Source organism: Mustela nivalis, assembly GCF_964662115.1.
Source record: "Mustela nivalis genome assembly, chromosome: 8".
NCBI lineage: Eukaryota > Metazoa > Chordata > Mammalia > Carnivora > Mustelidae > Mustela > Mustela nivalis.
Genome location: NC_139027.1, coordinates 38,925,875 through 38,943,517, shown reverse-complemented (window position 1 = coordinate 38,943,517; position 17,643 = coordinate 38,925,875). Strand labels below are relative to the sequence as shown.

General features: G+C 41.1%; 1 protein-coding gene across 4 annotated transcripts in view; it reads left to right on the top strand.

The window, feature by feature from the left end:
* RMND5A (required for meiotic nuclear division 5 homolog A) overlaps window positions 1–14,510 on the top strand; it is a 63,480-nt gene extending 48,970 nt beyond the window's left edge. The window contains exons 5-10 of one of the 4 annotated variants that reach the window (XM_082743498.1): window positions 2,417–2,583; window positions 3,597–3,762; window positions 6,496–6,598; window positions 8,523–8,677; window positions 9,815–9,902; window positions 10,437–14,510. In XM_082743498.1, coding sequence (XP_082599624.1) covers window positions 2,417–2,583; window positions 3,597–3,762; window positions 6,496–6,598; window positions 8,523–8,677; window positions 9,815–9,878 — 655 coding nt within the window. In that variant the 3' untranslated portion in view covers window positions 9,879–9,902; window positions 10,437–14,510. Of the gene's footprint in view, window positions 1–2,416; window positions 2,584–3,596; window positions 3,763–6,495; window positions 6,599–8,522; window positions 8,678–9,814 lie in introns of all 4 variants that reach the window. The other 3 variants (XM_082743497.1, XM_082743496.1, XM_082743495.1) reach the window with 3 other exon arrangements.
* The last annotated feature ends 3,133 nt before the right edge of the window (window positions 14,511–17,643 follow it).

Genomic DNA, 17,643 nt, shown 5'->3' with positions numbered 1-17,643 from the left:
CATTACCTTCTTAATTATAAAAGTAATATATGTTCATTGTAGAAAATTTAGAAAACATAGGACAGCATAGACTGTATGTTAAATCACTGTCCTCTGCATGGCTGTTAGCTATTACTCAGCAGTGTGCCCTCCCGTTGTTTCTAGCTTCCTGGTGCTGCTCTGATAGTTGGTGCCCTGTTCAGTTGTTGTAGTCTGTGCCATAGCAGTTGGTAAATAATGTGTGCAATCCAGCTTCTCTGGAGTCATTACTGTTAAAAATTCTGGCAACTTGAAGTTAATTTTTTCTGCATATCGTAACTCCCCCCCCCCCCTGTAATATCATATCCTGAAAATCTGTCTAGGAAAGGTGAAATAGATTTTCTTCCTCTGTGAATTGTCCACTTAAGGACTTTGCCCTTTCTTTGCTGCCTTTCTCTGTTTATTAAAGTTTGTAGTTACTCTATTAGCTCCCTTCTTTTGCTCTATCTTACACATGTATTTCATATCAAAAACAAAAAAGAAAAAGCTTGCTGCCTCTCCTTACTTGTTAGTAGGAAAGCATACTCCTGCTTTTATGAATGAGAGGGAGTGGGATGAACTTTTGGTAAGTAACCTGATTTAAATGTACTCCTTGGTCCAAGTGTCTGTTGATAGATGAATGGATAAAGAAGATGTGGTATATATTCATAATGGAATATTATTCAGCCATAAAAAGAATGAATGAAATCTTGCCTTGTGTGACGACATGGATGGAGCTAGAGCGTATAATGCTTTAAGTAAGTCAGAGAAAAACAAATATCATGTGTTTTCACTCAAGAATTTATGAATACCGGCAGAGGAGAAAGAGACAAACCAAAAAACAGACTCTTAACTATAGAGAGAGAAGTGATGGTTACCATAGGGGAGTGGGTGGGGGGGTGGGTGAACTAAGTGATGGGGATTGAGGAGGGCTCTTGTCAAGATGAGCACCAGGTGATGTGGGATTGCTGAATCATTACACTGTACACATGAAACTAGTATAACACTGTATGTTAACTGTACTGGAATTAAATTAAAAATAAATAAATAAACGTACTCCTTGGAACTGGAAGTCAAGAAGTTGCCTGACAAACTAACACAGTACCTTTGGTACTGATGGTTGATGTTGGGCATTCATGAAAGATTGCTGCCCAAAGTACCTTGTTGTTGTTGGCAAGATTTACCCCAGAGTTGGTGTTCCAGCTTGACTGTGTTTGTGTTAGTGCTGGGTAACGATTCAAGCCTTACTTATATTTAAATAAATATTTCCAAAGTCCAGGTGATGAATCTTTTTAACAATCACTTTTTTAGGTTGGAAAAGCTTCATGATTGGACTCTAAGATGTGGATACATCCACAAGTTGATCAGAATATTCATGTTGCATGTGCAGCCCTTAGGGTAGGATCTTGTAAAAGTACAGCTCTGTGAGGTCCAATCCCAGCCGGCTGATCCATTATGAATAGCCTGAGACATTGTACTTTCGTCATTTGTAGAAAGCTACTCCAAGTTTATATTCATACCAAGACAGGTTCCAACGATCCTTGATGAAATGGGTTAGGTGGGGACTGTTTGTCCAACTAAAGGTCAGATTAAAGGAGAATATGATAATAAGAGCTTAGTATGTTTACAGAAATAAAGTCATGTTTCCTTACCACTTGGTTGCAAAGTTGATTTTAACAGCTGGCCTGGGGTACATTTCTGCTCTAGCGCCCACCTGGAGTGGTAGTCCCAGCTCAAGATTGGTTATCCCAACTATAGAGGCCCGAGTTCCTGTACTTTAGATCATTCAGAATGGAACATTGTTCTTTCCCTCATTAGCACTGTTGGTACAAATCATTTTGGCACATATATATGTAGTTTTATGTGCCTGAAAGCAAAAATCTGGACTGAAAGCACCTTGAGGCAAATACCAGTGTTTGCTGTTTTTAATCTCAAAGTGTAGCACAAAATGTTGCACCCAACAAAAATCTAAAAATAGATGGTTCCCATTCAGAGTCTTGTGATCCATTTATCACTATGCCAGGTTTAACAGGAAAAGAGTAGTGGATATGGGCAATTGAGTAGTAGTGAATCTCATGGCTAACACCTGCTTCAAAGTGTGCCCTTGTATAGTGCCAAAAATGCCATGTGACTCATCAGAGTCAGTTTTGTCTTCGTGTAAAACCTTACTAAATATGTAATTGTCATCTGACTTAATATTTTTTTTCTTGATTTTGCTGGCTGAAGTGCCTCTTTGGGTGTAGTTCTGTTTATTTTCTTTACAAGTTTCTGGGCGGGGGCGGGGGGGGGGTTGATAATTACCACTGATTTCCACAAGATGGCAGACCAAACCCTTTTATTGTATTGCTAGGTTTCAAAGAGTTTTTAACACTTGCCTATGCTCTTAATTGCATTAAAATCTTTTCTGCTTTTTCTTTAGATGGGCAGTTTCAAACCGAGAGATGCTTATAGCCCAAAACAGCTCCTTGGAATTTAAACTACACAGACTGTATTTTATTAGCTTATTAATGGGTGGAACTACAAATCAGCGAGAAGCATTACAATACGCTAAAAATTTTCAGCCATTTGCTCTAAATCATCAGAAAGGTGAGTCTGCAGTCAGATGTTTTTGATATTTGTTTTTTTGTTTGTTTGGATGTAGAGCCCAACCCTGAGAGCTTTGTAGAGCTCAAAACCCTGAGATCGAGACCTGAGCTGAAATCGAGTCAGACTGAGCCACCCAGGGACCCTGAATGTTTTTGATATTTGGAATAGACCTATAGCCACTACTGGGATTTAAGTTTATTTTAAGGAGATGTGATAGGTATTTGCTAATGAACTGAAACAATTGTAGATGATAATCACTTTGGAAAAAGGTCTGATGGGGGACCTAGAACAAAAAAAAAGTAAAACATTGATGCCTCTTGGATAAAAGAGACATTGCATTTTTGGGATTCCATCTGTAAGAGATATGAGAAAGAGCAGAGTCACCCCCCATGTTGCTGTTACTGCCCCACAAAGTGTCTGAGGGTGCACCAGGGTGGCACCAGTGACACTGAGTGCCGGTGTGAGAATACTGGTCTGACCAGTTCTATGGCCAGAGATCAGTGTGGCCTACTTTATGAGTTTTATCAATTTTACTGCTCTACACAATGGTAGTTATACTGTGCTCTGTATAAAAATAAAGTAACTTGAGGGGCGCCTGGGTGGCTCAGTTGGTTAAGCAACTGCCTTCAGCTTAGGTTATGATCCCGGGGTCCTGGGATTGAGCTCCGCAACAGGCTCCCTGCTCAATTGGGAGCCTGCTTGTCCCTGTCTCTCTGCTGCTCTGCCTGCTTGTGCTCTCTCACTCTCTGTCAAGTAAATAAATAAAATCTTAAAAAAAAAAAGAAAAAACAATAAAGTAACTTGAGGTTCATATTTAGTGCTTTGTTTTCGTCCCCTTTCTCTCATTGAAGGGAGAAACCCAGCTTAAGGATGAGAATTTTAAAAAGACATCATTAGTGATTTAGGCTCTGTCAGTTGGGGGAAGTTTGCCTTTCTCAGGCTCCTACCCCCAAGCCAGCCCCCATTTCAGGTGTGATCATTCGCACTTACAAATTGCTGCTGTTCTTGCGTAGACATTCAGGTTTTGATGGGAAGCCTTGTGTACCTGAGACAAGGGATTGAGAACTCACCGTATGTTCACCTACTTGATGCAAACCAGTGGGCTGACATCTGCGACATCTTCACACGGGATGCCTGCGCCCTCCTGGGGCTCTCGGTGGAGTCCCCGCTCAGCGTCAGGTATGCAGATTGGTCATGCTCTTGGAATACGCATTGCTTTGTGTTGGTTTTCGTTAATTTCTTGTCTAGTTCTTGATGTTAAACCTGAAGAGAACATTTGTCTTTCTGAGGAAGAGTACAGTTGGTATTTCAAGAGATCATCACAGTTGGCAGGGAAACAGTTTCAGAGCAGTGTGATCCCTGAACCTCTGGTTGTCCCTGACATCCTTTTCCACTGTGTTGACATTTGCAAAGATGATGCAGAAATAATAGTGGTTTGAACTGCTTGCACCTTAGCCAGATCAGTGCAGTGGTCCCAAAGTCCGGAAGGACTCACTGTATCTCTCACGCATTGTACTCTGCCACACACTTGCAGTTGAAGACACACTAGCTTTACTTAACACTGTTCTTTAAAAAATGATTGGTTTTATTACATTCTGACCTTTAAGTACACATCTTTTTTTTTTTTTTTAAGATTTTATTTATTTATTATAGTCCGTGTTACAAAGTGGGAAGTTACCATAAAGCCCTTCAAGCCAAAGTATCATGCTTGTCTTAGAAAACACCTGTATATGCGGCACCTGGGTGACTCAGTGGGTTAAAGACTCTGCCTTCAGCTCAGGTCATGATCCCTTGGTCTTGGGATCGAGCCCCACATAGGGCTTTCTGCTCAGTGGGAGCCTGCTTCCCTGCCCACGCCCCCCGGCCCCCGCCGCCTGCCTCTCTGCCTACATGTGATCTCTATCTATCAAGTGAATAAATAAAATCTTGGAAAAAAAAAAATCTTTAAAAGAAAGAAAACACCGGTATGTTTTTTTGAGTTTTATGAGCCAATAAACTAGTTTTGCTTTTTTTTTTTTTTTTTTTAATGTAAGAGTTCTTACTTGAAAGAATCACTAAAAGATAAACTAGGGTTAATTACACTTGGGTTTTTGGCAGATATTTTTCCACATGTAGGAAGAGAATCGTGTCAAGGAAAGCAACTGTTTTTCTGTATCTTTTAAATTCATGAGTTTAAGCTACAAAAGAAATTTTGGGAAACTTGTACCTGCCACTGTGGGTTTGACAGCTTTGCTGATGGAATTGGTGATATTATGAATTTGAGTTTTTGGATATTGTATAATGAAATGTGTTAACACTTAGAAAATCTTAATTCACTGAGATCTTACAAAGTCTTGCATGAGTAGAAGATTCATTCACAGTATGAGACAGCCAATTGGAGTTTTATGTGGCAAGGTACAGAAAGATTCGATGATAAGGATTCAGATTCCACTTTGCAACTAAACTTAAGAAACTCTTCCTTGTTGAGTTTTGGTGTGGCATTAAAGGGGAAATATCACAATTATCCGAAAGGCAATTAAATTACCATATATCTGTTTAAAGCTAGATTTTCCTTTCCCGTTTACTTCAATCGAAAGAGCACACTGCAGCAGATTGCAGAAGAGATAGGAATCCATCTGTCTTCTATCAAGCTAGGCATTAAAGAGATTTGTTAAAAATGTAAAGCAGTGCCAGTCTTCTAACAAATTTATTTTTGGTTTGGAAAATATAGAAGTTTTGGGGGGGGTAAGAATGTTACTTAAAACATGTAATATATTATTTTAAATGAATTGATATTTTGAAAATTTCTTGATTATAATTCCTAATATAATAACGGTAGTTATAACCCACAAAAACAAGTGTCTTTTGAAGATTCTTAATATCAAAGCATGTAAGTGGGTCCTGAAGCCAAGAAGTTTATGAGCCTGTTTTAAGAAAATAACTTCTTTAGCTCTCTCCTATTTATTTAATTCCTCAAGTGTTTTCAAATCCCTGCTATGTACCAAGTATCATGTGGGCTCCAGAGATGGGTAAGGTGCAATCTGCGTCCCACCAGCTATTCCACCTGAGCACAGGGGACACTGAGGCAGTTAATTACACTGTGTGACCAGCCGCAGGCCAGGTCCTGGGGGGAACAGATTGTGCCGTGGTGGAGACTGACGTGCAGGGGTTTAGGATCGGCTCCGGTGGGAAAATAAAAGCAGCAGGATTGGGCAGAGGGTAAGTTTAACTGTGATGCCCCTCCCTGGAGAGCTCTGGAGCTATGGTGGGCCTGTGGAATTATCCCCAGTTGGGGCAACAGAGCTGGGCTTGTGTGTCCTCACGCGGTGCAGCCATCACATGCGACCGTGGTCGGGTGGCTTGCCTCAAGTGACGATGGTCCTGAAGAGGGGCTCCGCTGAGAGTTGTCTGCCAGTGCTTCCAGATCTGAGAAATGAGCACTTCTGCCGTGGACAGGGCTATCCTAGTCTGTGTGCAAAAACAGTGTCAGAAAGTCATTCATGGGGCACCTGGGTAGCTCAGTGGGTTAATGCCTCTGCCCTTCGGCTCAGGTCATGATCCCTGGGTCCTGGGATCGAGCCCTGCGTCAGGCTCTCTGCTCAGCAGGGAGCCTGCTTTCCGTCTTCCCCTGCCTCTGCCTGCCTCTCTGCCTACTTGTGATCTCTGTCTGTCAAATAAATAAATAAAATCTTAAAAAAAAAAAAAAAAGAAAAAGAAAGTCATTCATGACTGATAAGCAGAGCCTGTTGAATCTGGTGGTTTTGTAAAATGTAAAGCTTTTTTGGGGGTGCTAATTCAGCAAAGCAGAGGGCCCTATGCCCTGTCTAATGGCCAGGGCCCTCGGCACATGGAGTCTAGAGGAACTGACATTTCCTGGGACCAGGCTGTCTGCCACCTGGCCTGGCACTGACACGTCCTCTTCTGCTCTCCCAGTTTCTCAGCAGGTTGTGTGGCGCTGCCGGCTTTAATTAATATCAAAGCTGTGATTGAACAGAGGCAGTGCACTGGAGTTTGGAACCAGAAAGATGAATTGCCCGTGAGTTACACTTCTATCGGTTGTTTATTTTCTCCTGCCATTAGAAGGACTTAAATGTTAAGTAAGAGTTTAAAATGCTTGTTTTGCCTTTTAACCAGAGAGCAGCATTGTAGTCGTTCAGCCAGGATTCGTTTATGTGTAGACATGATTAAACAATAGAAATGGGAAGCCAGTACATTTTGGAAGCACTGAGTTTGCTTTTTTTAAAATTCTGACTTGGGAAAAAAATAATAAAATGTTGACTTAGAGTGGCAGTGCACGCACAGGAAGGAAGACCTCCCGTGTGTTGGGGGAGTGTACACTGTAGCTTGCAAATACGTTTTCCAGTGTAGTGGACAGACCACTTACACTGGGATTCTTTTAAAATATAAAAGCAGTGAGGTCAGTTGGTTCAATTTAGTTTTGTCTTAGGCATTGATATTTGTGAGATTATGGATTTGTATTTATTAAAATAGAACATAGCTGTTAAAGGTTATCCGTGGGACACCTGCAGTCATCAGTGGCCTTCCTGTGCTGTGTGTCCACTGCTGCTCATGGAACAGATCATGATTTTAAACATCAGCTCGGATCACTTGCCAGCTCTACTACTTCTCTTAACAGTAGTTGGTCCATCTTTAAAATGGGGACCATCCTTCTCTTTATGGGACTATTAAAGACTAGAGATAACATTGATATGCTTAGGATAACATGGGACACATTAGTAGGTACTCCAGTTTTGCTGCCGTAGTAGTCATGGCACGGAGTGACAAAGGTCACTGCATGTGAGTTTCCACCAGACCTCTGACAGTAGGCACTGAAACTCTGCCTAGAATTCTCATGCCTGTCGTGCTTGTGTCAGAGATCCTAATAGACTATATATGCATTGGGTTTTTTGCTTCTTTTCTGCCACACCTGTGCACAGGTTTATCTGCAGTTACCTTCCAGCTGGTAACTGTCATTTGGTTGCCCCAGCTTCTCGTTGAAGATCTGTTTTGATTGAAGACACAGGTGCATTCCCAGTGCTGGGTGTGGGCAGGATACTGGCAGTACCCGTGCTTCATGGCTGCTCGTTTGAACAAGTGAGAAGGACTTGAGCCTTCACTTGCTTTGCTGAAGCAGGTGCCTGCAAGTCTGGCGTTTTCCCAGCTACATTATGGGCATCTCTAACATTTGGCACTGGCATGGAGCGTACTGAAATCTGAATTCGCCTATGAAGCCTATGTGTCAGGGTAGTAAGGCAATGAGGGGGTGATGATCTGGCCATTTTTTTCTCAGGATTATTCTGTTACACTTTGTCAGCTTTCTTGAAAGAGTCTGGGTTATAGACTTTATATTGATACAACCATTTTAAGAAGGAAAGGAAACAAAGAACTGACATTTATAGAGCTTTTGTTTGTTTTGTTCACTGTGAAGGGAAATAATTGATACACTTGCCATGGGCTCTGAAGGACAGATTGTGAAAGGTCTTCCTGAACTTGAGCTTCGAGTTCTTGTTTCAACTGGTTTCTCTGGACCATTAAACACAAAACATGAGAAACTCAGATCTGAAGTTTACACAAAAGTAAACCTTGTCTAGTCTGCCTTTAAAGGAATTACTATTACACTGAATTTTTATCACCTAGCTAAGTGTGCTACAAAACAGGGTTTCTGGTGGGGTTTTCTCTTAGGGTATATCCTGCCATGTTTTCAAGAGTGTTTAACTTCTAGAGCATTGCCTTCCCTTTGACTCCTCAAACATGAGCATTTGGTTTGAAAAGTAGTGTTATAAATAATTTTGAAGGTTAATTAAGATTATGAAGTAAAACTTGGATCCCTAAAACTACCCTTCTTTGAGGTAAGAGTGCTTAAAAAGTTAAATTTAGATGAGTAGACTGATGTTTTTGCTGCCCAGTGCATATTAACATGTTTTCTGAAATATAACTTGAGGTTTTTTACTGTTTTTAAGATTGAAGTGGACCTTGGTAAAAAGTGCTGGTATCACTCTATATTTGCCTGTCCCATTCTTCGTCAGCAAACAACAGATAACAATCCACCCATGAAATTGGTCTGTGGTCATATTATATCAAGAGATGCTCTGAATAAAATGTTTAATGGTAGCAAGTAAGTGTCTGACTTTTTAAATGTTGGTTAAAAATATTTTTCTTCTGGAACTTAGTGGGAGGTTGTATCTGATTTTTTTTTTTTTGTCTTTTTATTTGTTCATAAATTTGATGATTAGATTTACAAGCATGTTTTTTAATCTTAACTTTTGGGGTAGGCAGTACATTGTCGTTGCTCCCCTGCCTTTACATGAAATGTAACACCATATATGGTTCTAAACTTTGCTTTTTCTACTTGATGGTGTATCTTGGAGGTCTTTTAATGCTACAGTGAGAGCCCCCATTGTTTTTTACCTGCAGTGTAGACTATTGTATGGAAATGTGATAATTCCTTACCAATGAAACTTTAACTTCTGTTGTTATAAAGTGAAATATTTTATCTACATGTGATATGTAAACTGTAGAATTGGAATTGCTAATTAGAAGAGTATATGCATTTATAAGTTTTATACCCATAATGGGCACACCTTATTAAAAAAAAATAAAAAGTCTCAAAAGCCTATTTCTAGCTTAGGTAGTTTGAACATTTTTTCATTGGAGTTCATTTCAGACCTGGTATGGTAAGGTCTTTTTTTTTAAAGAAGGTCCTGGCATGTACCGAAGCTCCCTGTGCCCTTCCCAGACCGTGCAGCAGCCCTTCTGGTGCAGCCGGATGGGCCTGGAGTATGCCACTCTGTGCATGCCCTCCACAGGCTCCGTGCCTTGTTGACGCCACAGCTTGGGTCACATTTGCTGCACTTGACTGCCTTGTGTCACCAGTACATTTGAAATTCCTGTAAAGACAGGAAGAAACTGAACTCTGGAGGGGAAGAATTGGATTGACTTTTAAAACCACAAAAGCAGTTTTCAAAACCATTGTCTTTGTCTTGTTTACAAAACAGTTTTCACTAATATCTACTAAAGAGGAGCCTTCAGTTTAGTGTCTGGCTTGATTGGTGTTTATTTGTGACCCTTCAGAGTTTGGCTGTTATATTAGGGGAAAACATAGTTAACCCTCAGAACAAGATACAGATTTGTGCGTGTGTGTGTATGTGTGTGTGTGTGTGTAAGTAATTGTTAAGAGATATTCTGTAGATGAAAATTGAATGCTCGGTACTGATCCTGTTCCTTGATTCAGTATTTTCTTTCTTGTCTTTAGATTAAAATGTCCATATTGTCCGATGGAACAGAGTCCAGGAGATGCCAAACAGATATTTTTCTGAAGAAATAACTTTAATTTGCAATTTGTAAGTGAAACTGAATTGTGGCGCATTTCAGAAGAGAACGTTCCATTTAATGCAGCTAACTGAGGACTCCCGTGTTTATATAAGCTAATGCTCCAGAAACTTTGCCAACATTTTAGTGTACACACACTGAGGGGAGTGCTCCAGATGAATATTATCATAGGGCTTTATTATATTCTTGGTCTTCATTTTTGATCAAGTAAATACACCAGCAGTTGTCATTCAATGCAGGTTTTTGTACTTAATTATATGGTGATTTTTTTACTTTTTAAGAGCAGAAACAGAAATCAACCTCCCTGCCATGTGTTTAATATTTCTCCTGCTTTTACTTTTGTCATTTCTTGATAATTGTAAGGTTTGAGAATGTTTGTGAAAAAGTTTTACTTCCTGTTATGTATACATAATTAAATGAAAATTCTACAGAAAAAGTTTGAAAAATTGAATTGTGGTTATAAAACTAATTTGCATTTTTTTTGCTTAAGGAAGAAAGCTGTGATAGATTCCCAATTTGCTTTTTGATGTTTTCCTCTGCTCCAGCTCTCACCGAGAAGTCAGCAGACCTGCATTTGAGCTCTGCTTGTAGCCCCAGCGGGCTGCCTGTTTCAAATTCCATCGTGAATTTAGCAGGTTGGTGTGAGAAGTCTTCCACTAGAACAGAGTGGAAGGGGTACTATTGTTTCTTTGCTTTTATTGCCAAGAGGTGCTTGTTTTAAAAGTGTGTTCAATAAAATGAAATTCTGAAGTTAGAGGTGTTCTTAAGTTAATATTTGCTCTCTTGGTCTTGGTAGCCCTATTCTCTGAAATCTGCCTTCAGGACTTGGCTGTCTGTTTCATTTGTATATCATCGCAGACACAGTGTTGTTTGTGTGTGTATATATGTGCACCAGCATCAAACATTGTGTATCTGGAAGGAAAGAAGCATGTTCCAGTCCTAAAATGCAGTTACCAGACTCATTACTTTAAATCCTTAAAGTTAGAAGTTAGCATATTTTCTGTAGTGCAGAATATGTTTATTGCTGTTTTTGTATTTGAATAGTATACTGTTCAATGCCTCTCTTCTACAAAGTGTATCATCTCATTGGCTGTGAATCTGTATATTACTCTAATGGATACAGATGATGATCTTTTCTCTTGTGAGGTATCTTCATTTAATGCACTGTCCAGAAATAGCCATGTGTAAGAGTCTTTCTCTGTATGATGAACGAACTACATGGAAAGGACATCTGACTTACACCTGTTAAGTCACTTCATTATAAGAAGAATGTTATACGGACATCACCAAATATTTTGCAACTTTATTTCATCTGACTTGGAACTAAACATCAATGTAGGAAAACTTGATGAGAAAACAAAGAAAGAAGAAAATGCAGAAGGAAAGAGGACCGTAACACTTTGAATTTTAAACTGCAGATTGATTTCTTTTGCAGGGAGGGAGAAAACAGGTTTTGTGCTGAGTTCCCTCGAAAGTGTCAGCGTGTGCAGTCATACACCGGCCTGCATGGTTTGTCCTGAAATGTATATCTGGGAGAGCAGGGATTTGTCTCAAAGGAAAGGGGTGCTGCAGGAAAGCCCTGCTTGACTGCTCTGTGTGGTCAGACTCCCTCCGAGTGCTACGTTGCGTGGGGTTGGTTGGCCGGGAATGGCGGCTGGCCTGCTCAGAGTGTTGCTCTGTCTGACCTCTGTCTTGGCCCCACCAGGACTCTAGCTCTGTGTTTCGGCTTTCCTCTTGGAACCCTCCCTAAACCTGCTCTCTCCATTAAAGCAGTGAAGGCAGAGAGCAGAGAGAAGCTCCTTGGACTCCATCAGAGAAGGTAGAGAATTCCAGGCAACTCTGGCTGAGGATGTAAACCTGGTTTATGACCTATATTTCCCTTTGAGTTACAATCCAGAGTACCTTTTTTTTAAACTACTTTTTTTCTCACTGGGCCAGATTTAGCTTAACTCACAACTTATTCTCACCTTTCCACCTCTAACACTTACGAAACATTTAGGCTTCACGTAAGATTTGTACAACATAGATGTCGCACAAGAGGCTGGTGGTAAATATTTTGGGGGCCAGACACTTCACATGGTCGGCTCAGGCCACTTTGAAGGCCAAAACAAAAGCCAGAACTCTGCTTTGTTCATGTCCCAGTGTTGGGAATCCTGTTGACAGTTTTCTGTGCAGCTCCTGAAACTTTAAAAAGAGCATGCTTTTAACTGAAGCGTTTGATTTTAGAGTTTCTTATGTAAGGTCCTTTTAGTCTACTCGGCAGGATAGGGCCAGAAATTTGAAACTCTTGATTTGACAACTTAACATGAAAATTATGTCTTGTGACCTTTAACTGAATGCATGGACTTAAAACATTGGTGGGAAAATGTGAAGGAAAGGTGGGTTTGAAAAGGCCAGACCTTAACCAAAGATGCTGAAATACAACATGTTGTCCTTTCTGCTCTAGAAACACCTTCAGGAGTGGTGTCAGGACCTTGTCGCTGAGGCTGTGTGTGTCCGCGGTGCGGGAGGGTGCTCCTTGTCATGCCCTGCCTCTGTGTGCAAAAGGTCGTGATAGAGCCAAGGTTTTTTAAGAGTCAGACTCATTATAATAATACACATTGCAAACAGAGTTTCAGAGTGGTTTCCTCAGCTTCCTTAGGAACCATTCCATTTATCAGTCGTGGATGAAGGCCATGGGACTATGCTAAACCAATAAAACCTTATTAGAACCTTGCATTCTGATTTAGCCAGAGCGCCTGTGCTTTCAAGTACAACCTGAAGGACAGTGGCTAAGTTTGTCTTTCAGTCTTTTTTCTCCTTCATGTGATCATCACAAATACCATTTCTGTTGTTTTGGTGGTGATTATGTGAGACTTCTAATACATAAATGAACGGGTATTGGTGCCTCTTGATTTTAAAAAATGTTGAAGAGAAGAGCCACCTCATATTCATAGGGTGTATGAGTATTTTATGAGTGTATGAGCATTTAATTGAAAATAAGAAAGGTATGAAGTTAATCTTTTGATTTTTCTGTAGCAGCTGATATATACAGAGACACTAAACCCCACACCAAATTATGTGGGGAATGAGGATCCTTTTTCTCTCCAGGTAGTCCCACAGGCCTATAGTTTTGTTCAGTATTCTTTATGCTGTGAGTTATTTCCACCTCAGTGGTTCAGCCTTTGGGACAACAGATACTGCAGAAACCAAGGACTCTTGGTTATTCGCACAAGACAAGCTGCTGGTAGACATTAGCCCTCTGGTTTTCCAGCTCAACTTCTGATTAGCGGACTGACTGTCAAGCTGGTCAGTTTGCTTAGTCAGCAGACTCAGGTTATTTTCAGGGAAGGCATGGTTTGGTTAATTTCATCACTAGGATATGTAAGGTGAAGACGCAAACCAAATACCTTTCATTACTTAACTCTACGTACATTATCCTTGGTAACACTAGAATGCTGTGGTCTTGAGGGAATGTTGGCAAGGAAAGCATACTTGGAAGGCTTGGGGCTCCATACGCCTGTCCGGCTGGGGTGGGCTTTATGGTGGTACAATAGTGTTTACCATAAGCAGGTACAAACTGCATGAACTGTTTTTACTGAGCTATAATTGAATAGATACCAAAAATAGAATGACAAATGTATTTTAATAGCAGATGAGGCGATTAGTTTTAGGGTGAATTTTCCGCTGTTGATTTTACTTCAAGAGATAGGAAGAGAAAACAAAGATTTGTTTTCGAGATGTTTCCCTCTACAGTGCTAAGCTGTAGTGAGCATATGCTTCGTTTACTTCCAAAGAGGCAGCAGCAGCTGGAATGGGCTTACAGCACATGCTTTGTTTCATGTTGTGGGCGAGGACTTACACTCTTACTTCAGCAGTCACTTCACGTTCTCCAGCAAGGCAGATGTGGGGTTCACTAGGATTTAGTGCCTGATCTTTTCTTTTGGGAAAGGGTGGGAGTGAATGTAACGGGGATGGGAGGGAAGCAGAAGAAAACGGGCGTGTGAGTGAGCGTGCATGTGTCCGAGACTCACCGTTCCCCCCCCTCCTGTGTCCAGCAAGGAACAGGCATTTAGTGTATTTTGCTCACGACTGCAGCGTGCATGTATTTTTTTCCCTCGTCCGTGTTTTCTAAACTTACACTAAAAGGATTCATCAAATCATCTTGTTCAGATGGCTCAGGATTGTATTTCTTTTGCTTACGCTGTGCTCTTGGGTTCTATAGTATTTCTATAATTATGTAACAAGAATAGTGTTGCACTGTAATCTATCATATAGAGCTATATGTATGGAAAATTTTGATCAGTTTTTTAAGAAATGTATCCTGTTTGCAAAGGCACAATAAAGTTGCATCTTATAGACTATAGGCAATAAAGCTAACAATAAACCTTATTTAACACAAACCATATTCATATTCTCTGTTCATTTGATTTTGGACAAAGTCCACCATATCAAGTAGTTTCAGGGACTTCATTTTGACTTAAAAAGTTCTGATATACCTAATTTATAAATTTCAGACTGATATAATAGAGTTTTTGGAAAACTATAACAAATGCTTTGTTAATGTGTGTATTCCTATGTAAAACACATGGCTTCTCCTGTGTATATTTTTAAAAATTAAAGAAATGCACATTTAAAAAGTGTTTTGTGGAACCAGTCTGTGTAAACGTGACAGGTCACAGAGGTACGGGGGAGGGAGTCTGGAGGTATCAGTGGTAAGAAGAGAACATTGCTGCCTGTATTTGCTAAGGGTCTGAGTCAAGTATTTTAAAAAACCTCTTTGTCTCCATCCTATCCTGTGTCTGTGCCACCAGCACATCCTGTGTCTGTGCCACCAGCAGTGGAAGGAGAGGTGGGGGAGGGGGAGCACCATCCCTGGTCGCTAGGAGGGGATTGCCCTTCGTGTAGACAGGCTCCTGTACCCTGTGCTGCGCCCTCTGGCTGGCTGGGACTCTCTGGCTGGGGTGCCAGTGTCTCCTCTGGGAAGAGGAGACCTGGGGCCACTGTCCTTGGGCTGCTGGTGGAGTGGGACACCTGCGTTCGGCATTGGCTGGGAGAACGCCAGACTGAGTTGTCGATCCGTTTAGTGACAAGCTAACATGATGGAGACCCAGGATCTGTTTGTGCTGCTTTTGTATGTATTTTTTAGACTCATTCTTATCTGACATTTTAGAGTGTTTCCTACTTGGGAACAAGTGTGGGAACCACCCAGTTGCATTTGGAGCCAGTGGGTTCCGGTGGTAGACATGAGGCCTGGCCGTCCTGGCCAAAGACCTCACCAGCTATCCCTGCAGCATTTGGGGCTCTCTCGGACTTAAAAGTGTGATCTCTAGCAGCAGCAGCAGCATCACCCAAGAGCTTGCGAGAAATGCAGAACCTCAGGCCTCAGCCCAGATCTGCTGAATCCGAATCTGCATGCTTGTGAGAAAACTGGCTTCCCTTATAAGGGGCCTCTTGGATAAGAGGCCTCCCTATTAAGAGAAGTACCCTCCCTCTTCAGGGACAGGTGAGGATCACATCTACTGAACAAAATTTACCCTTGATGACTAAGTCCTGAGTCATCAAGAAAAGTTAAATTTAGTGTGCTTTGAACTCTGTTTTAGGACTGTGATTTTTAACACCAGTGCATTTCTTTAAGCATCCAGGCGTTTGAAGGGGTGTTGTATTTGCAGCATGGCAAAATTTGTTTCCCATCCCCTCCCTACCAAAATGGGCAAGGACGATCACCAAGGATATAAAATAATGGATTTTTGTAATGGCAAGGTAAAGATTGCAAATGCACGTTTAGACCGAACAGTAGCCACCCCCTGGTAGAGGCTTTGGTGATAGTATCCTAGCAGACAGAAAGGTCACTTCACAGAGGACCTACCTGACTTTGTTTTATGGCAACCAGTAAGAAACTCTCATCACCGTATACACAAAGTTTACAGTTCTGAAGCACGTTTTACAAAATGAATGCTTTTAATGTGTTATAACACTAATATTTTCAATTTGTTAATGTTCATCAAGACTCTAATTTTATGACCTGCTAATGAGTCGAGAGCCGCAGTGCAAAAAAACCTTGCATTGGGATACCCGGGTGGCTCAGTCTGTTAAGCATCTGCCTTAGGCTCAGGTCATGATCCCAGGATGCTGGGATGGAGTCCCACAGCAGGCTTCTTGCTCAGTGGGAAGCCTGCTTCGACTGCCTGTCACTCCCCCTGTTTGTGCTCCCTCGCTCTCTCTCTCTGACAAAATATTTAAAAAAGCAAAATATGAATGAATGAAATTTTAAAACTTTGCATTAGGGGACAATGGTAGAATCCATTCACAAAGCTACTTTGAAGTCTCTGTCAAGATGTTTGATAGAAAGTGTTTTATTCATTCTTTAAAAAAAAATACTTCCCCAAAAAAACCTTTCCTTATGGTGGAGAGTTTCTTACACTCCTATGAGTCCCCTATACTAACAAATATAACATACCTAAACATTAAGTATTGTCTAAGCAAGAGCTCCTGTATGTTGGCATTTTGAGTTTCCTTGGGAAAGTCAAGGTGCTTCGTGCTAAGTACTGCTTAGAATCCTTTTATTTAATAACTTAAACAGATGTGTGTATGTTAAATGCAGTAAACATTTAACATACCATGGTATGGCACCTTTGATCATTCAACGTGGGATTTTTTTTTTTTTCCCTAAGTTCCAGGCATTGAGAGAAAACAAGGTACTTGGTATCCTGGAGCTTAGGAATTGCTGATAGAGAAAAGTGGAGCACAAGCACCAAGGCCCTTGTAGTGAGGTTAGTTTCCATCGGTATCCTCACTACCAGAGGATGATGGGAGAGAAGAGAATGGAGATAAGAATAAGTTGGGTATTTTTAAGGTCCACTCTTGCTATAGTAGCAGATGTGGTTGGGGAGGGGATGAGGTTAGAGCAGAGGAGGCCAAGACAGTAGGTGAAGTGAACGTTGAATATCGCAGGTCCTGAACAGTATTCTGAACAAGACAGACTTGGTCTCTACTCAGTAAGGACCAAGATAATGTAAGAGTGAGAAATACAATGGAAATCTAGCAAGAGAAGTTTTTATCATAAAATGTTAGTGCTCTGAACCTTTCTGCAATTCAGAGAACCAATAGGGTGGGGTCTCGAGTTTTGAGCTTCCTTGATCTGATGTTCTAAAATATATTCCCAAGTCTTCTGTTGTCTCCATTTTCTAGAACAGTGACTTTTTTTTTTAAGATTTTATTTGAGAGCATGCATGCATGAGAGCACAAGTGGTGGGGGAGAGGCAGACCCCACACTAAGCAGGGAGCCCAACGCAGGCTCTATCCTAGGATCCTGGGGTCAGGACCTGAGCTGGAGGCAGATGCTTAACCAACTGAGCCACCCAGGTGCCCCCAGAAGGGTGACTTTCTAACCTCACACTCTCCTCCTGTTGATTTCTATACCATGTGGGTTGTGTGATTCTCTGCCAATTTCTAGCCAGGAGGGGTCTTTTTAACTCCATTTGAGGACTGCATTCAGCCCCTTTGCAAGGGCTGCTGTGCAAGTAAAGGGCTTTGATGTTTCCCCTCTAAAAGAAAAGTGTTCTTCAAAAGGAAGCCTGTTATTTGTCAGTGTTCAGGACTAATCATTTCGGGGGCTTTTCCCCCTTCTGAACAGGTTAGAAACCCATTTCAGGTTTCTGTTCATTTTTAAGACCATGCTGCTTTTAGTTGTTTTAGATCAGTGAGCTAATCAGCGCTAAAGAGGAATTTCACAGGAATTTATTAAGTTATCCTGCAAGCTTTGAGAAGATC